The 15,051-nt window shown below is 38.1% G+C and overlaps 1 protein-coding gene across 2 annotated transcripts in view; it reads left to right on the top strand.

Annotated features, from left to right (window-relative positions):
• SYT1 (synaptotagmin 1) overlaps positions 1-15,051 on the top strand; it is a gene marked incomplete at both ends in the record, with an annotated part of 131,240 nt that overhangs the window by 52,891 nt on the left and 63,298 nt on the right. For both annotated transcript variants that reach the window (XM_080638924.1, XM_080638923.1), the window contains one exon: positions 2,310-2,477. In XM_080638924.1, the coding sequence (XP_080495050.1) occupies positions 2,310-2,477 (168 nt within the window). The remainder of the gene's footprint in view (positions 1-2,309; positions 2,478-15,051) is intronic.

The following is a 15,051-nucleotide window of genomic DNA, read 5'->3' as shown; positions in this document are numbered from 1 at the left end:
CCACCTCTTGCTTTGGCAGAGCTGCCCACCAGGCAGCCCAGGCATGTTTTGATACCTTCTCCCAGGGCACAGCTGTGAGCTGCCAGTCTTCCTCCTAAAGAAAGGCTGATGGGAGTGAGTGCGTTATACTTTTGATATGTTGCAGAAACATAACACAGCCCTGGACCTCATTCCTTCTTTGGGTGGTTCCCTGTGTTAGCCCCCTTTTCATTTTTGTTTCCCAGACATCCGTGGCGCTGTTCCAGGGTGCAGGCTCCAGCTGTCTGAATTGTATACCTGCACCACACTGCCAGAAGGGAACTGAGGAATCCTAGATGGCCAACACCAGTCTGGCAGAGGGAGGTTTTCCTTCTCAGCCCCAAAGCAGAAATAGGGTTCATGTCTAAAGGGGGCCTACAAGAAATCTGAAGAGGGGCTTTTTACAAGGGCCGTGTAGTGACAGGCCAAGGGGGAATGGCTGTAAACTGAAAGAGGATAGATTTAGATTAGACATTAGGAAGAAGTTTTCCTCTGTGAGGGTGGTGAGACACTGGAAGAGGTTGCCCAGAGAAGCTGTGGCTGCCTCATCCCTGGAAGTGTTCAAGGCCAGGTTGGATGGGGCTTGGAGCACCCTGGTCTAGTGGAAGGTGTCCCTGCCTGTGGCAGGGAGGTTGGAGCTGAAGGATCTTTAAGGTTTCTTCCAACCCAAACCATGCTATGATTCTATGACATGTCCATGCCAGAAAAACACTCATCTACCAGGGTCTTACCTGAATTATGTCAAGAGGCTGGGTATCTCTGAGCAGAGCAGAAAGCAGGGAGAGGGAGCAATCCTTCACAAGACATGGGGACATCCTTAGTAGTCCTGAACAAACCTGGAGGCTGAGGCTACTTTAGAGGTAATGAAGGGAGGAAGCATTTAAAAAGGAAGATAGCTAAAATAAGCTTTAGTGAGGTGAAGTTATAAAAAAAAAAAAAAAAAAAAAAAACAAAAACAGCAAAACACAACTAAATAATGATAGATGCAGTCTTTCCATGCATTTCAAATGACCAGGATCCACTAAGTGGCATTATAAGCTGATGGAGAAGGAAACTTTAGAACATTTTTTTTCTCCTTTTTCTGAGTCTGCATAAAAATAAAAGTGAAATTATTTAGTATTTCACTTTCCACATATATTTGCCTTCTGTAGCTTTTTAGAAGTTACACAGGATTTGCAGAATCTAAATAGATTTTGCTATGGTATTTATTACAATACATAACCCTGTGCCCACTGAAACTAATTTACTCAGTAATGGAAGCTGGAGCTGGCTCTCAACTTGAAAAGATTCTTTTAAACATTATATAACCTGTTAGGAAAGAAAGAAAAGGCCTTGTGTTATTAGTAAGTATTTTAAAAAGTGAGTTGAAGGCAGACAGGAGCAGAAGACAACAGTCCTCAGTTTTAAACAGACCGGAACATACAGAAATTAACAAGGCCAACGATAATGCCACACTTTCGCTTCTGTTTTTATGTAGACAATTAAGAACAAAATGTTTATTGAAGCCCATGGAAACCATTTATACTTGCAGAATATATGCAAATTGACCAAGTGTTCAATGTAAGTCCAAACAATCCCTAAGTCAGACCTCTCCAGACAGCCACTGACGTGTAGCTTACCTGAGCTGCACATCTTCATCCGAATATTAAAGTTGTGACTCATAAGCATCCTAACTCACAGCATCTGTCCAAAACATCAAAACAGCTGGAGAGTTAGTCAGAACTTGGCCTTCTGCCACCACAATTTCTAGCTGTACGCCGTGACTTGAAAAGCACTTTAGTGTTTACAGTGTGAAAGATATAATAATGAAAAATATGCCCTGGTCAGTAATAGGCAGTGGTACTCTAAGAGAACTATTTAGTGTCTAATTACTCTGTGTCAGATACAGTAAGCCAGTTCTGGTTTTTTCATCAGTCTGGGAGCTATCCATTTCTGAGTGATGACAGTTGATCTATTGAGGAAAAGACACCATTGTGTGAAAAGTTCATGTGTCTTCACTGCAAATAATTGGGCTTTCTGTTTGAGTTTCATCACCCACAAAACGATTTGAAGTAGAATGAGAAAAACTCGGGGAGTGATAAGTGAGCTGCCACATTGTTCTATCAAGTGCCAGAGCCTGGCCTCAAAAAATACTGCATCTGGTGACTCTGAAACAAATACACCTCATAATTTTCTCTGCAGCTCAATTTACCTGAGATGACAGCTGATAAACCAAAGAAATAGATTTGCATTGTACTGGACTGATCTTTATTGTCTCGGATAGAGAGTTTGTCATTTTCTTGTCTTTGCAGGTGCCATACTCTGAGCTGGGTGGAAAAACTTTAGTGATGGCAGTTTATGACTTTGATCGTTTCTCCAAACATGATATCATTGGGGAGTATAAGGTTGCGATGAACACAGTGGACTTCGGTCATGTCACTGAGGAATGGAGGGACTTGCAAAGTGCAGAGAAGGAAGAGGTAAGAAAAATCAACCTTTTTTTCTTTTCCCCCAGAATACTTTTATCCTCAGTCAGAGAAACAGTCAAACTAGCAACACTTTTTTCTGCCGAGACAGCTCCCATCTGTTATCAGCATTTCTCAGACTTGCTTCACCTGATAAATTTTTGATAAACATCTTTTCCAATACTCACTGAATGGTACATTCTCCTTTGCTAATCCTATTTTCGATCTTTCTGATACTTAATGCAACATATTAAGAAAGTTTTCATGAATTTGACTTTTTCTTGAATTGATGCAGTTTGGATACATAGAATTTACATTTGAATTGTAAGAAAGAGCTTTGTGTATTTAGGTTTCTTTGTGGCCCTAATTGTTCTTGATGTTTATATCTCAAGGCATCTTATTGTGCATGAAGTTAATGGTAGGTATTCACTGAAATACCTTACAGTTCTATTGAGCTGCTATGCAATAATATCCATTGATTAGAATTATGCATTTGATAAAGACCTTGGAATGGCATCTCACTCAAATATTAATCTTTTCTATTTTCCTCTCTGTGCCAATGTCCTGTGAGTTCATTATTTAGTAGGTATGGTGCTACATTTACATTGCATCCTGTGAAGTTGTTCGTACTGGCACATCACCTTTTTGCTTGTTGTAAGAGCATTTCGTACTCAGTTTTACATTATTTTTCCTTTTGATTGCTAGATAATATCTGCCCACTCATAATAGAGTGCACAGCATGCTTCAGTTCTCTTTTGGGAGAAGAAGAAATCTGATTCTGAGCTCCTCGTTGTCTAATTTAGCTAATAAGCTGCTTTGGATTCAAACCGTAGTTTCTGTAATTAAAGGGACAGTTGCTGGATTAAATCTTTCCTTAATACAAGTAACAAAACCCTGAATATTTGATATAGGTTACAAGTTGTAAAAAACTCATCAGGTGCTGAGCCATGCAGCCTTCTCAGGCTTTCAAAAATGGTAGATTTCGTCTTGCCTTTTTCTGTGATTTCAAAGACTGTCTTTTCAGATATTTTTCTTCAGTGCTTATTGATTTGAAAGCCACTGCTACATTGAGACTATTCTGCATGCAATTGTTTCCTAGTGGCAGCATTTGCAGTGTGCTCTTACTGCGTATGCAATGGTACCCATGCTATGTGGGGCACTTTCCTTCCACTCTTATAGCTAAGGATGAAAATAAAAAAAAAGATAAAAGGTTTGCAGTTCAAGGGCCCTGTTCCTTTAAGGCCTCAGCATACCGGAAGGCTAGAAATGTGAAACTGCAGTGTATTAATCTTTGCAAACTTTATTAAGTATGGAATTGGACTTTTATTGCACTATTGTGTGTGATCTTAAAGTGTTTCATATTCTTCTGTTTCAAAACACATAAAATAAGCCAAATACTACACAAAGAGAAATTGAAAATTTACCTTTTTGGTGTAACTTTAAGCTTCTAGCATATAAGCAATGATATACCCATATGCAACTGACTGATAACATGGTATAAATCAGTGTAGGGTTTCATCTGTCTTATGACACAGAACATATGCCTGTTGAGTTTTCTAGCTCACATCCACAGTAGGACCTGACTCAGTCGCTTGGTTGCGTCATAAGGTTCATGTCCTGCTAATAGAAAACAATGATAACATTGCTTGAAATAGATAATGAACAGTGTGAGCTACTTCCAGAAATGCATTCTGACTTGGAAGTAAGTCCTTATTAGAACAGAATGGGGTAATAAAAATAAACTATTCTTAAAGTATTTGGATCTTAGAACAGTATTACAGGCGCTTTGAATAGTTTGCAGTAGAGATTAAATCTGGGTTGCACAGTATTTGTGTTTTCAAAGCCCAAGTGAACTGATGGGTGTATATTTTTATATCTGTTTGTCATTTGTCAATTCTAATGTATTTGCATGAGAGTCATGTCAGCTAGAAGAAAGTTGCTTTTCTTAGTTCCCATTTGAGCCTCTGCCCTTACCTTTCTCCAAATTTGCAGAAAAAACACTGTCATATTTGTAGGATTTTTATAGAGCCTTTTTGAAGTTGATACCTATGTGTGGCTTTTTTATTTATTTCTTTTCTTATTATATATTATATAAGAACCTAGGCAATATCATCCTGTGAATTCACCATGGAAAACTGCTTACACAAACTCTCTAGATATTTTTTTTCATAATACAGGAGGTCTCCTGTTTCATTTTTGCATCTTTATGCTCACAAGCATGCAAGGTATCCCATAAATATGAGAATATATCATAATTCAGGTTAGTTGGACTCTTTGTTAATCTTATTTTTATATATACTCGTTGTAGCTTTTCTACACCAGCTCCTGAGCTCACTGTACAAACAAAAAGTGAACCCACAGAAACCAGTTACTCCAGAAACCAGATGTAGGTAGGCTAAGCATTTCTAATCGAAAAGGTCTTCACTTATTTTTGCTCTGTTATGGAACTTCTACTTCCGTCATATATACGGTAAGCCTAATTCAGAGGATTGCTTAGCCCAGTTTGGAAAATAAATCTCTATAAAGAACTAAGAGTCTGTCAGTAGTCTGGGAGCTGTTTCACACGAAATGTCATTCATTTTTCCATATTTGACTACTGCCAGGTACCTCACCATCTTTGGTGTTCCAGCCCCTGCTCTGCAATATAGACGCCAAATTCTAGTGCATAGAATAGGGCACAGAGAGGGATGAGAAAGGTCCTATCTCCATAAACCTGTTATCAGCTGACTTTGCAGAATTCACAGCAGATACAGCTGTGACCACGAAGAAGCCTGGCTTCAGAATTAGCAAATACAGTACTATACATACATAGGCTAACATGATTTACCTGTGCCAGCTGTGTAGCAACAAACACATGCCTGTCTCTTGGTAATGGTCACAAACATGGTATGATGTTCTGGCTCACTGGTTGTAAGAAAACATGGTTAAAAAAACCCCAAACTAAAACCTAAGCAACTGGTTTTCATCCAAAAATGTATGACAAACATAATTCTATTGCTACAAAAGTAGCTTTTGTAGACTATTCTGCATGTTACAATTGCTTAATGAATTTATCATTGAAGAGGGCGTCTGTATGTGGTCTACAATATTTGAAGAATGACATGGTTTATTTCTTTCAGCACTTAGGTAAGTTTGTCAGTTCTTAACAACCTAGTGCTAACTGAAATTCTAAATAGGTTTCTAATTAAGTGTCATATGCCAGACTATCCTTTCTGTTTTCATTATGACCCCTAAACAAGATGTATACCAAAGCACATCAGTGGCAGTTGTCATCAGTCTCTTTGAAAGAACCATTGATGTGGCAACAGTCAAACTGAGTATAAAAATGTTATTTTTATTTCACTTTGTGTTGAATTCAGTTGATGCACATGACAGAATATACAATTTAATTAACACTGCAATCATAGAGGGCAAAATCATTTTACGAGCAGTTACTTTTCTTTTTGCTCATAAAGTTCCATTGTACTTTCCATCTTTTTTTCTAAATGGGCTTGACATTGATGGCAGAGGATGAAGGTTTAATGAAATATTTGAAGCTCTACCTCTAAGAGCCCGGCCATTTGAATGGCATCTCTCTGACACTGCATTCTCTTACCAGAAAGGTCTTATTAATATATTTATGCTGGTGAAACACTTTGAAGGTACCAGGCTTTATGTAAGCATTTGTTATGTCTGTGAGAAGGCTTTCAGAATGTGTCTGTACAATGACTGCTAAATGTTGGGGAGGCCAATACTTTGAATCCTTTTTCACTGGCGGCTTTTAGCTCTGCTATTTTTGTGAATATATGGAGGTGATTTATGTAGCAGTCCCTCAGTCTCATATGACTGAGAGCATGGGAGGGAAGAGAGGTAGATACTGAAAGGTTATTCACTCTTACCAAGTCTGACATATAATAGTTTGGGCACAGAGTGTTAAAAATCAGGTGATAGGAGTTTACTCTTCTATATCATTTACCAGATGTCACTGCCATTAACTTTATCTGAGTAACACTGCATCCAATATCTGTTATCATTCCAGTACAGAAGGCTAGACAGTCCTCTTCTTTCCTCACAGCAGTGTGAATCATATTGAGAGTCATCTTCTGAATACTTCAACTGATTTCCCTCCAGACATTTGGCTATATTGGCACTTAAATTGAAAACCTGTTACGGCAAATATTCTGAGACATTTTAGGGAGTATAAGGAAAAGCAGAAGCAATTCTTTCTCTTGAAACTGATGGAGAAGCAGAGCCTTATTCCATGAGGAGGAGGATCTTCAACCTGCCAGTATTGACCACCAAGAGCTCTGCAGACCTCTAATGACTGCCAGCACGTAAGACTCTATGCGTTGTCTGATCAGGCATCCACTTTGTATAGGTTACGTGATGGAGGCGTGCTCATATCACTTTGTGATTGTGATGGGTATATTGTGATGGCTTCTGAGTTAGAAGTCTGCTGGAAAACACCAGCAAGATGAGCAACAGCTTCTCTCCTACATGATGCACAATCCCAAGCAGGAAGGATGCTACATTACTGCCTTGCAAAGGAGTGAGATGCAAGTGGTCTGCACCTGGGGAGTGTACCAATTCTGTGAAGTTTGACGTGCTATATTTATGAGGATTGTTCTTTCCTTCTTCTTCAAAAAATTAAAGTTGAAGGAAGAAGATGGAAGTGTGAGCCTGAAATGAATGTATTTAATATCTCAGTATGCTTCGTAGAAGTGGAGACTGACAAAGTTAGTAGGCTGTCCAGCTTATTGAATCCTCAGCACTGAAACTTGCAGAGAGTTAAGGAAAAAAGGACATTTTTACAAATGCCACTGTCAAATCACAGCAGCAAATCACTGTCATTTTCTGTTACATCAGAGATGGATAGATGATCTAATAAGACTTTTCCATCTCTAATAATAATACTTAGTTCCTATATTGCTTTGCAGATAGCACAGATAGTGCTTTGCAAACGGAAGTATCATTATCCCTATGGAGATGCTGTCAATGTCAGACAACTTTTAAAAAGTGAGGTCTCCTTTATTTAGCTGTTTATTATGTTGGATCAGTATGTTTTCTGCATGGTGTTCAAGTTTTCTCAAGTTCACTTCTTACACCAAATTAAAACTTGAAAGTGGTAAATCTAAGGAGGGGTTAATTTTCAGGTTTGGTGGCAGAGTTCCACACAGTAAATGCTCAATGTTGAACTCATGTTCAATTTTGTAAGAGCAGCATCTATCCTGCAAAGGAACTGAATTTGATAGTGAGACAGGGAACAACGGAGTAGTTCTTAAGTTTGAGAATAAGCAAGCCTGATTTGAAATTCATCAGCAGTTAATTAGACATGTTTTATCTTGAAATTGAGGATGTTAAACTGTTGTGATTTTAAAGATACTACATCTGACTCAAGTAGAGCAGTTACGGTACTGTTTCAGGCTATTAGAATTAGGCATTTCTTTTCTTGCCTTTCATACTCAAACTGCTGACATTCCATTATATACCTTTGTTGAGAATTCTCTTTCTTGACTCCCTCTGGAAGAGACTGTTACCTTAGGAGGTCAGAAGCGTTCTTGTGTTATAACAAAAAGAATGTAATTGGCTGACTTGAAATCAAAAGGGAACTTGCCTTCATTCATCTCAGACTGTCTGACTTTACAGATATTGAATTCAAATGCAGAGGACAGTAAACAAGAATTTGTTCAGTGATAGTGTTAAATTCAGTCTCTGCTGGGGCCCTTCTGTTTCTGGCCAGTATTCATTCTGAGATCAGAAAATATTGTATTGCTTGTTTGTCAAAAACATACTTATTTGTCTTTCAAGTGTGGAAGGGTGTCTTGAGATTAAATTGTGCTGACAAACTAGATTCCGTGCTTGGCCCTAAGGATCTAATGATCCATACAAGAAATAATAATAATTATATTAATGTTTATTCTAGATAAGGCATATTATAAGTTATATTCTTATAGATCTTGTAGAAAGCTATAAGGCTGAAGGAATTCCTCACCTCTGCCTCTTACTGTTATTGTGTGGGAGGTTATTGCTCCAGTATAGGATATTTTGCAATGCTTAAGAGAGGAAAGAGGCCAGACCAGCCAAGGAGTTCAAAATACTGGATTTGGATGCAAAACACACAGTGGCATTTGGAAAGCCATGTTCTGAATGGTGTTTTCAATTTAAAGGTTTCTGAGAAAGATGCTGAGAGGGATCGAAATCATCTTAGACTTCTTCTTAAGAAGGCTTAAGCAGAATTTATATCACTTAGATGCTGGAAGTATTTTCCATGTAACTGCAAGTGATTAAGTCAGATAGCTGATGTATCAGTCGTTTGCATGGGTTGAAGTATATTCCAAGTGGAAAGCACTAAAGCTACAGTATAAAGAGATGTTTTGGATAGAAGCTACAGAAAGAGTTCCAGGGAATACAGCCATAATCTTGGAATACTTGCAGTTATAAGACTGTAATATGGAGGGATAGCAAATGCATCTTCAGAATCAGCTGATGAGTGTGGAAGGGACACAGAAAATGCTATATATGAAATTTTCCTGAATTGTTCTCCACACGGACTCTGGCATTACTTGCTTATTTTTCTGACTACAGGCATCAGTGAATGTATTATCCAAAGGCAGAGATTATGTTTCTCACTGGGACTCTAGGCAGAAGCTTTGCAATAGTCTAGGGTAATACCTGTTTCCCTTTCTCCCCTCCCTTTGCAAACCAGCAGTGACAAAAATTGTTGTCTGATTGCTGTTACAAACCAGGATCAGGAGCTAAAGGAAGCTGTAAGATGGCTGTATCAAAATACTCCATCATAAGTGTTGTTACAAGGACCTTCAGAGCAGAGACCAGCTTTTTAACAGTCAGAAGGAAAGAGCAGCTGTCACAAAGAAGAAAGCAGCTTTTTCGCTAAAAGGTTGAAGCATAGTTTGCCTCTCTGGTCTCCTCACTTTGTTGTGCCCACTCCATGTAGAACTAAAAGATCTTGGTTTACAGAAGCATCAGAAAAAGATTTATTTTTTGAAAAGGATAAAGATTTAGGAATAGTGGTTGGAGAAATAAAGAGATTAGCCATTTTCTTCATTTTTTTCCTCTGTCAGCTCTTAAACACCAATTTAGACCATGTCAGGGATTACCATAGTAACCGTTTAACCTCTTTTCAGAGCCTGTTGTGTTTCAGTATAGTTCAACAATGAGCTTAACTGGCATTTGAAGCACTTTGTGTTGTACATGTGACAGGAATTAGTGCCAAATACCTTTCTTTTAGAGAAATCACAGTTAGAATCTAGTACATAATAATGTATTTTTAGTTTGGTGGTCTTAGGCTTTTAATTTTTTATGCTAATATTTTAAAAGGTAGAGTACATGAATTTAGGATATATTACCAGGTCTTATTTCTAGGCTTAATGGATGATAGGCAGTGATAGCTCGTTCCTACGGTTACCTCTTCAAATGTGTCATGAAACTCAGCCTTCCACCAAGGGCCAGAGAAACTCCTTACGTTGACTGATGTTTGTTGGTGTATTACAGGTGATGCAGCTGGATGGTCTCAGTGCAATCAACCCTGTACTTCTTTCCTCTTTCTTTTCCGTGGTCTTCTGCAGCTTACTCTGTGACTGTTACCATCCTGACTAGAGAAACATGATGATTTAAATTAGATTCTAAAAACCTGTGAAATAGCATAGCCTTTTTCTCTTGTTCATGTCTAATTCAGTCTGGGCAGGATGCTGTTGTACAAAATAATAACTTGCAGGAAAAAAAACATTTCACAGAATGTCTCTGTTTCCGGATTTTATGTATTCTTCTCTTGTAAGTTAATGGAGAGGTGACATTTCCAGTTTTTAAGATCTTGCAGTCTACAGCATACACACAGTTCTTTTTGAAGGACTAATTGTGGCTAGTATTTCACTTCCAATCACACAGATCAGAGCAAATATTAATATTATTGTATGTTTATAGGTAACTATATCCACCTAAAACTTAAAGAGATTAACAAGATATATGCAGATGCTTTTCTGTACTTATCTCAGCATGAACATTTATAATGCTTGGGTTATACAATTCAAATTTTTCTAACCTCTTTGCCATCTAGAATGCCAATAGCAAGGAATTTTACTCCCAGAATGGTGCCACTGTCTAAAAATTAAACCATTTCTCTCCTCTCTCTCTCTGTCTCTCCAGATTTTCATAGCACTGGCAACAAAAAGGGAGAAAATCATAAAATGTTGACTGGTCTCTCAGTTTCTTACTCTTTTAGTTTTTGAGGTTTTCTTTGTGTAACTTCTACCATCATTCTGTACATCTGAGTCACTTAATTGTTAAGTTACACTTTTTAGCCTCCAGTCTAAAGTTCCTTTTGCTTTTTAGTATTTGTGGTGACCAGAGGTCACTCCATCTCCTCACTTCTCAGAATGTTCTTACTCTGTGTGTATGTGCACATATGACATGTAGACCTGAGTATGGAGCAGAAATGCCTGGGCTTTCTGGAATCTAGTTATTTCACCTTTGTTTTTTTGCATATCTTCTTCAGTAACTGTGAAAATTAACAGGAAGTTCTTTGATGATGAAGTCCGTCTCAGCCTTCAAAACTGGAAGCAGCTCATCTTCATGTGAGTGCTCCAAAGTCTGCAGCTGACATCCCCTGTCCGTTAATGCCCAGCCCAGAATTAGATAGCAGAAGATTATGCTGAAAGTGTTTTTACTCATTCAGGCATTCACATTAATCAGTCAGGCCAAACATGAATTTTCTGTGATGTTTTAGAGTGAGCAAGTTTTACAGGAAATGTGGGTCATTTGAATTAATTTTGATTACTCTGATTTTTTTGCTCCTACTTATTGTACAGAAAATAGGTACAAGCATTGCAGGTCCGTGACACAAAGTAAAAGCGGCAGTTCTTCCACAGCACATCTCTAACCTGTCATTTTTCTTGTCATAGTAGATTTCCATCCCTGCATTTTCTTTTTATATCATCCTTAAACATTAACTTGGTTTTGATAATGCATTAAAGTCCTCCGAAAAACACATCTGTACCTACCTGTACCATCCTGTGGAGGTTTAAGCCAAGGCCGCAAATTAGAACCACGCAGTCTACTTCCCCCCCCCACCTTTCTTCCCTCTGCTCCTGGAGGGACGGGGAGGAGAATCAAAAGAATGCAACTCCCACGGGTTGAGATAAGAACAGTTTAATAACTAAGGTATAACACAAATCACTACTGCTACCACTAATAGTAATAATGATAAAGGAAATAACAAGGAAGAGAATACAAGAGCTCACCAACTGGTACCTCGCCCCAACCCTGCAGTGATCCAGCCCTTCCGGGAACTCTCCCTTCTACATCCCCCGGCATGACGTGCTGTGGTATGGAATACCTCTTCGGCTAGTTTGGGGCAGGTGTCCTGTCCCTGCTTCCTCCCGGCTTCTCCTCCTCCCTGGCAGAGCATGAGACTCACAAAGTCCTTGGTCAGGGTAAACATTCTGACCAGCAACTGAAAACATCGGCTTTATCAGTATTATTCCCAGGCCGAAAGTCAAAACCACAGCACTGCACCAGCTACTAAGAAGGAGAAAAAGTGACTGCTACTGCTGAACCCAGGACACATCCAAATATGTGCATGCTTCCCCATTCTTGTTTTTTTTTACAGTGAGGACAAATTTGTCTCATTGCAACTTGATATAGTAAATGATGGTGTTTCTCTAGATACAGAATGATACTTTTCTACATTCCCTTTAAATCATTAAATCATATAAAATCTCTTAAATGACATGATTATAGAATGTTTGTCTGTGATACTAAACTGTTGGACATTTTCTTAGTGGAGAGCTGTATGCTTTGAGTTTTATCCATCAGCCTAAACGAAAAATATGCACATATTGTGTATTGAAAGATGCAGCTTCTATGATTAAAAAACATACAATCAAAAATTAGTATTTTCCAACATATGATAATTGTAAACAAGACCAGATTGTAGATTTGCTGCAGCAATCGTATATTCCAGAATGACTTGGGAATATTGGCTTCCTGCTTGGATTTCAGCTGTAGAGTTCTACGATTGGTATAAGTTCCCATGAGCACAAACACTGGTCGCATTATGTAAGAATCTAAGGCTCTAAAACTTTCCTGTTTATATGTTCCCTCTCGTGAAAACTAGCCTTCAAGCACAATCACTACATACAAAGCTGTGAATATCTTGTGTATAAACATTGGGACATGCCACTTAGTCTTTTTAGCCCACCTGTTCATGGATTTCTTAAGTTTGTTGCCAGAAGGCACCACTAAATGAGCTTTTACAACTTGCTGAGGATGACAGCTTTTTAAATCTGATCTGTTTTATTTGCATTGAGCTTAGACTAGCTAACATTAACTTTTTCTTTCTGGGGTAAAAGGTTCCATTTCAAAAACCTTTGTTTTGTTTAGAAACACTTCTATTTCCTATCAAAAAATAGAAATATTTCTTGATATTTTCTATTTCTTGATATATCCTATCAAATTGGGTATTTTTCTAACTGAAGTGAGGTAGTCTGCCCTAAATCTGGAGGACTCTTAGCTCTTCAGGGAACATTTTAAAGAACCTCCTGTAATGAAACTCAGTCCAGAGAACAGGCAACATTCAGGAGACAGTAATGTCTCCTCCTGGCACAACTCTGTGCCAAGTTGGGAGAAAGGTGGCATAAGGAAACCCCCTAACAAGCTTGGAAGTTAGATCTTGCTTGATTTTAGAGCAAGGAGCTAGAAACCCTCTGATTCTCAGCCCCTGGCATCTTGTCCTGGCTGCATGGCCATAGACTGCAAACTCTGAAAGCTCAGATTTCCTTATGGCATCCTAACTTTCAGTATTACATGGTTTTAGTATAAATTCACCAAAACCAAGTCTCCTATGACATTTTAATACCATCTAATCAGAATTTTGTGGAAATTCCACTGGAAAATTTTGTGTGAGACCTTAATGACAAAGGATATGAAGAGGGGGCTGGTGACAATAAATGAGCATTCATTACAGGCAGCTTTGTACCTTACCTAGAAAACTCTTAGAAGGTCTTCAAACCCAAAGAGTTTGGAAGTTACTGATTTTAAGACATCAGTAGATGGAGAAAATAACACATCCCTTATAACTTCAGCAGTTACTCTATCTCTCTGTTAAAAATGTGTACTTTATTTATGATTTGAATGTTACTGGATTCTACTCCAAGTCATTGATGCTTGTTATGGCCTTCTTCAGTAGATTCAAGCCATTTAATACACCATGCTTCCTCTTCTTTACAGTACTTATGCAGCACAATCAATTCACTTCTGATCCTCTTTTCAGAAAGCTATGATTTTTACAATCAGGCTTCTTCTCCATTATTTCCAGTAGGACTTGCATCTTTTTACCTCCTTTGTAGTTTTCAGCATCTTAAAAAAATAGATATACACAAGAACTGTGTGCAGTGTACTTTACATCTTTGCAAGACAGGCAAAGTCACCAGCTACTTCTGCTCACTTCTACTACTGAATGTTTTGTGCAGCACGACACTAGCAGTTCATGGTCTGTAGCCTGTAGCTATGACCCTAAATCCTCAGCAGGAGGCACTGCCTTGTAAAATATATGTCCTGATGAAGAGATACTTGAAATAGTCTTGAGTTCTTTGTCTTAGGATATAGAATTTTTGCTTTAGGCTATATGAAAATGTACTCTGTGTGACTGTTTGCAGCAAAGTGATTTAGCACTTTCTCTCTGACCAACCTGTTGCATTATTATTTACCATTATGGTAATTTTTGTATCACCTGCTTACTTTATCAGCACAAACATCTTCCAGATCTATAAAAACAGAAGTAGACCTTGAACAGAAAAATAAAAATATTTGTCTGTTTCCCTTCATCAATCAAATTTACAATGTCATTAAAAAGTGAATCTGATTTTAGTTGAAAAGACCTGTTTTACATAAAACCATGTGACTTCACATTAATTATGTTTCATGTCCTTTAAATCAACTTCAGTACAAACTTTTATGAGTTCTTCTTTTGTTTCCTCTTGGTCTGATAGATGGCAAATGTCTGATAGGCACTGCCTTCATCCCATTTGGCCTTTTTTTAATAAGATGGGCATAACATTAGCGCTGTTCCAGTCTCCTGGAATTTCCCTTGTGGTCTAAGATTTATTAAAAATGAACATCATTGAGCCAGAGATCTCATGATAAGTGCAGTCTACTTTCCTAGATTTTTATAGATGACTGCGGTGACCTCTTCCTTTATACTGAAGAGATTAATGAAATTCAATGTGTGGTACTGATTGCTATGGTGACCTTTGATAAGCTGTCTTGTCTTCCTAAAGAATGTCTTAAGAGTATTTTTCAAAGTGAAATAGCCTTCACTTTGGAAGGAAGTGGAGTAATAAAAGAGGGCTTTGCTAGTATGTATTTATCTAAAAGCTTGAATATGTTTCAGTAGTTTCATAAAAATAGATTTTTGAATTCTTAGTTTAAGAAGTTGATAAGAGCCTGGTAAGGAAAAGTATAGATTTCAATACATAGCACAAGTTAGAAGGAACTCTTCTTGAACTGAGCACAAATGTTTAATGAGCTGAACTGAAAACTTTTAATGCAGGGTGTTGCAGAGGGAGGCATGTATTAGCTTCTTCATTTCAACTGG

Source organism: Psittacula echo (genome assembly GCF_963264785.1).
Source record: "Psittacula echo genome assembly, chromosome: 1".
Taxonomy (NCBI): domain Eukaryota; kingdom Metazoa; phylum Chordata; class Aves; order Psittaciformes; family Psittacidae; genus Psittacula; species Psittacula echo.
This window is presented reverse-complemented; position numbering and strand designations above follow the sequence as displayed.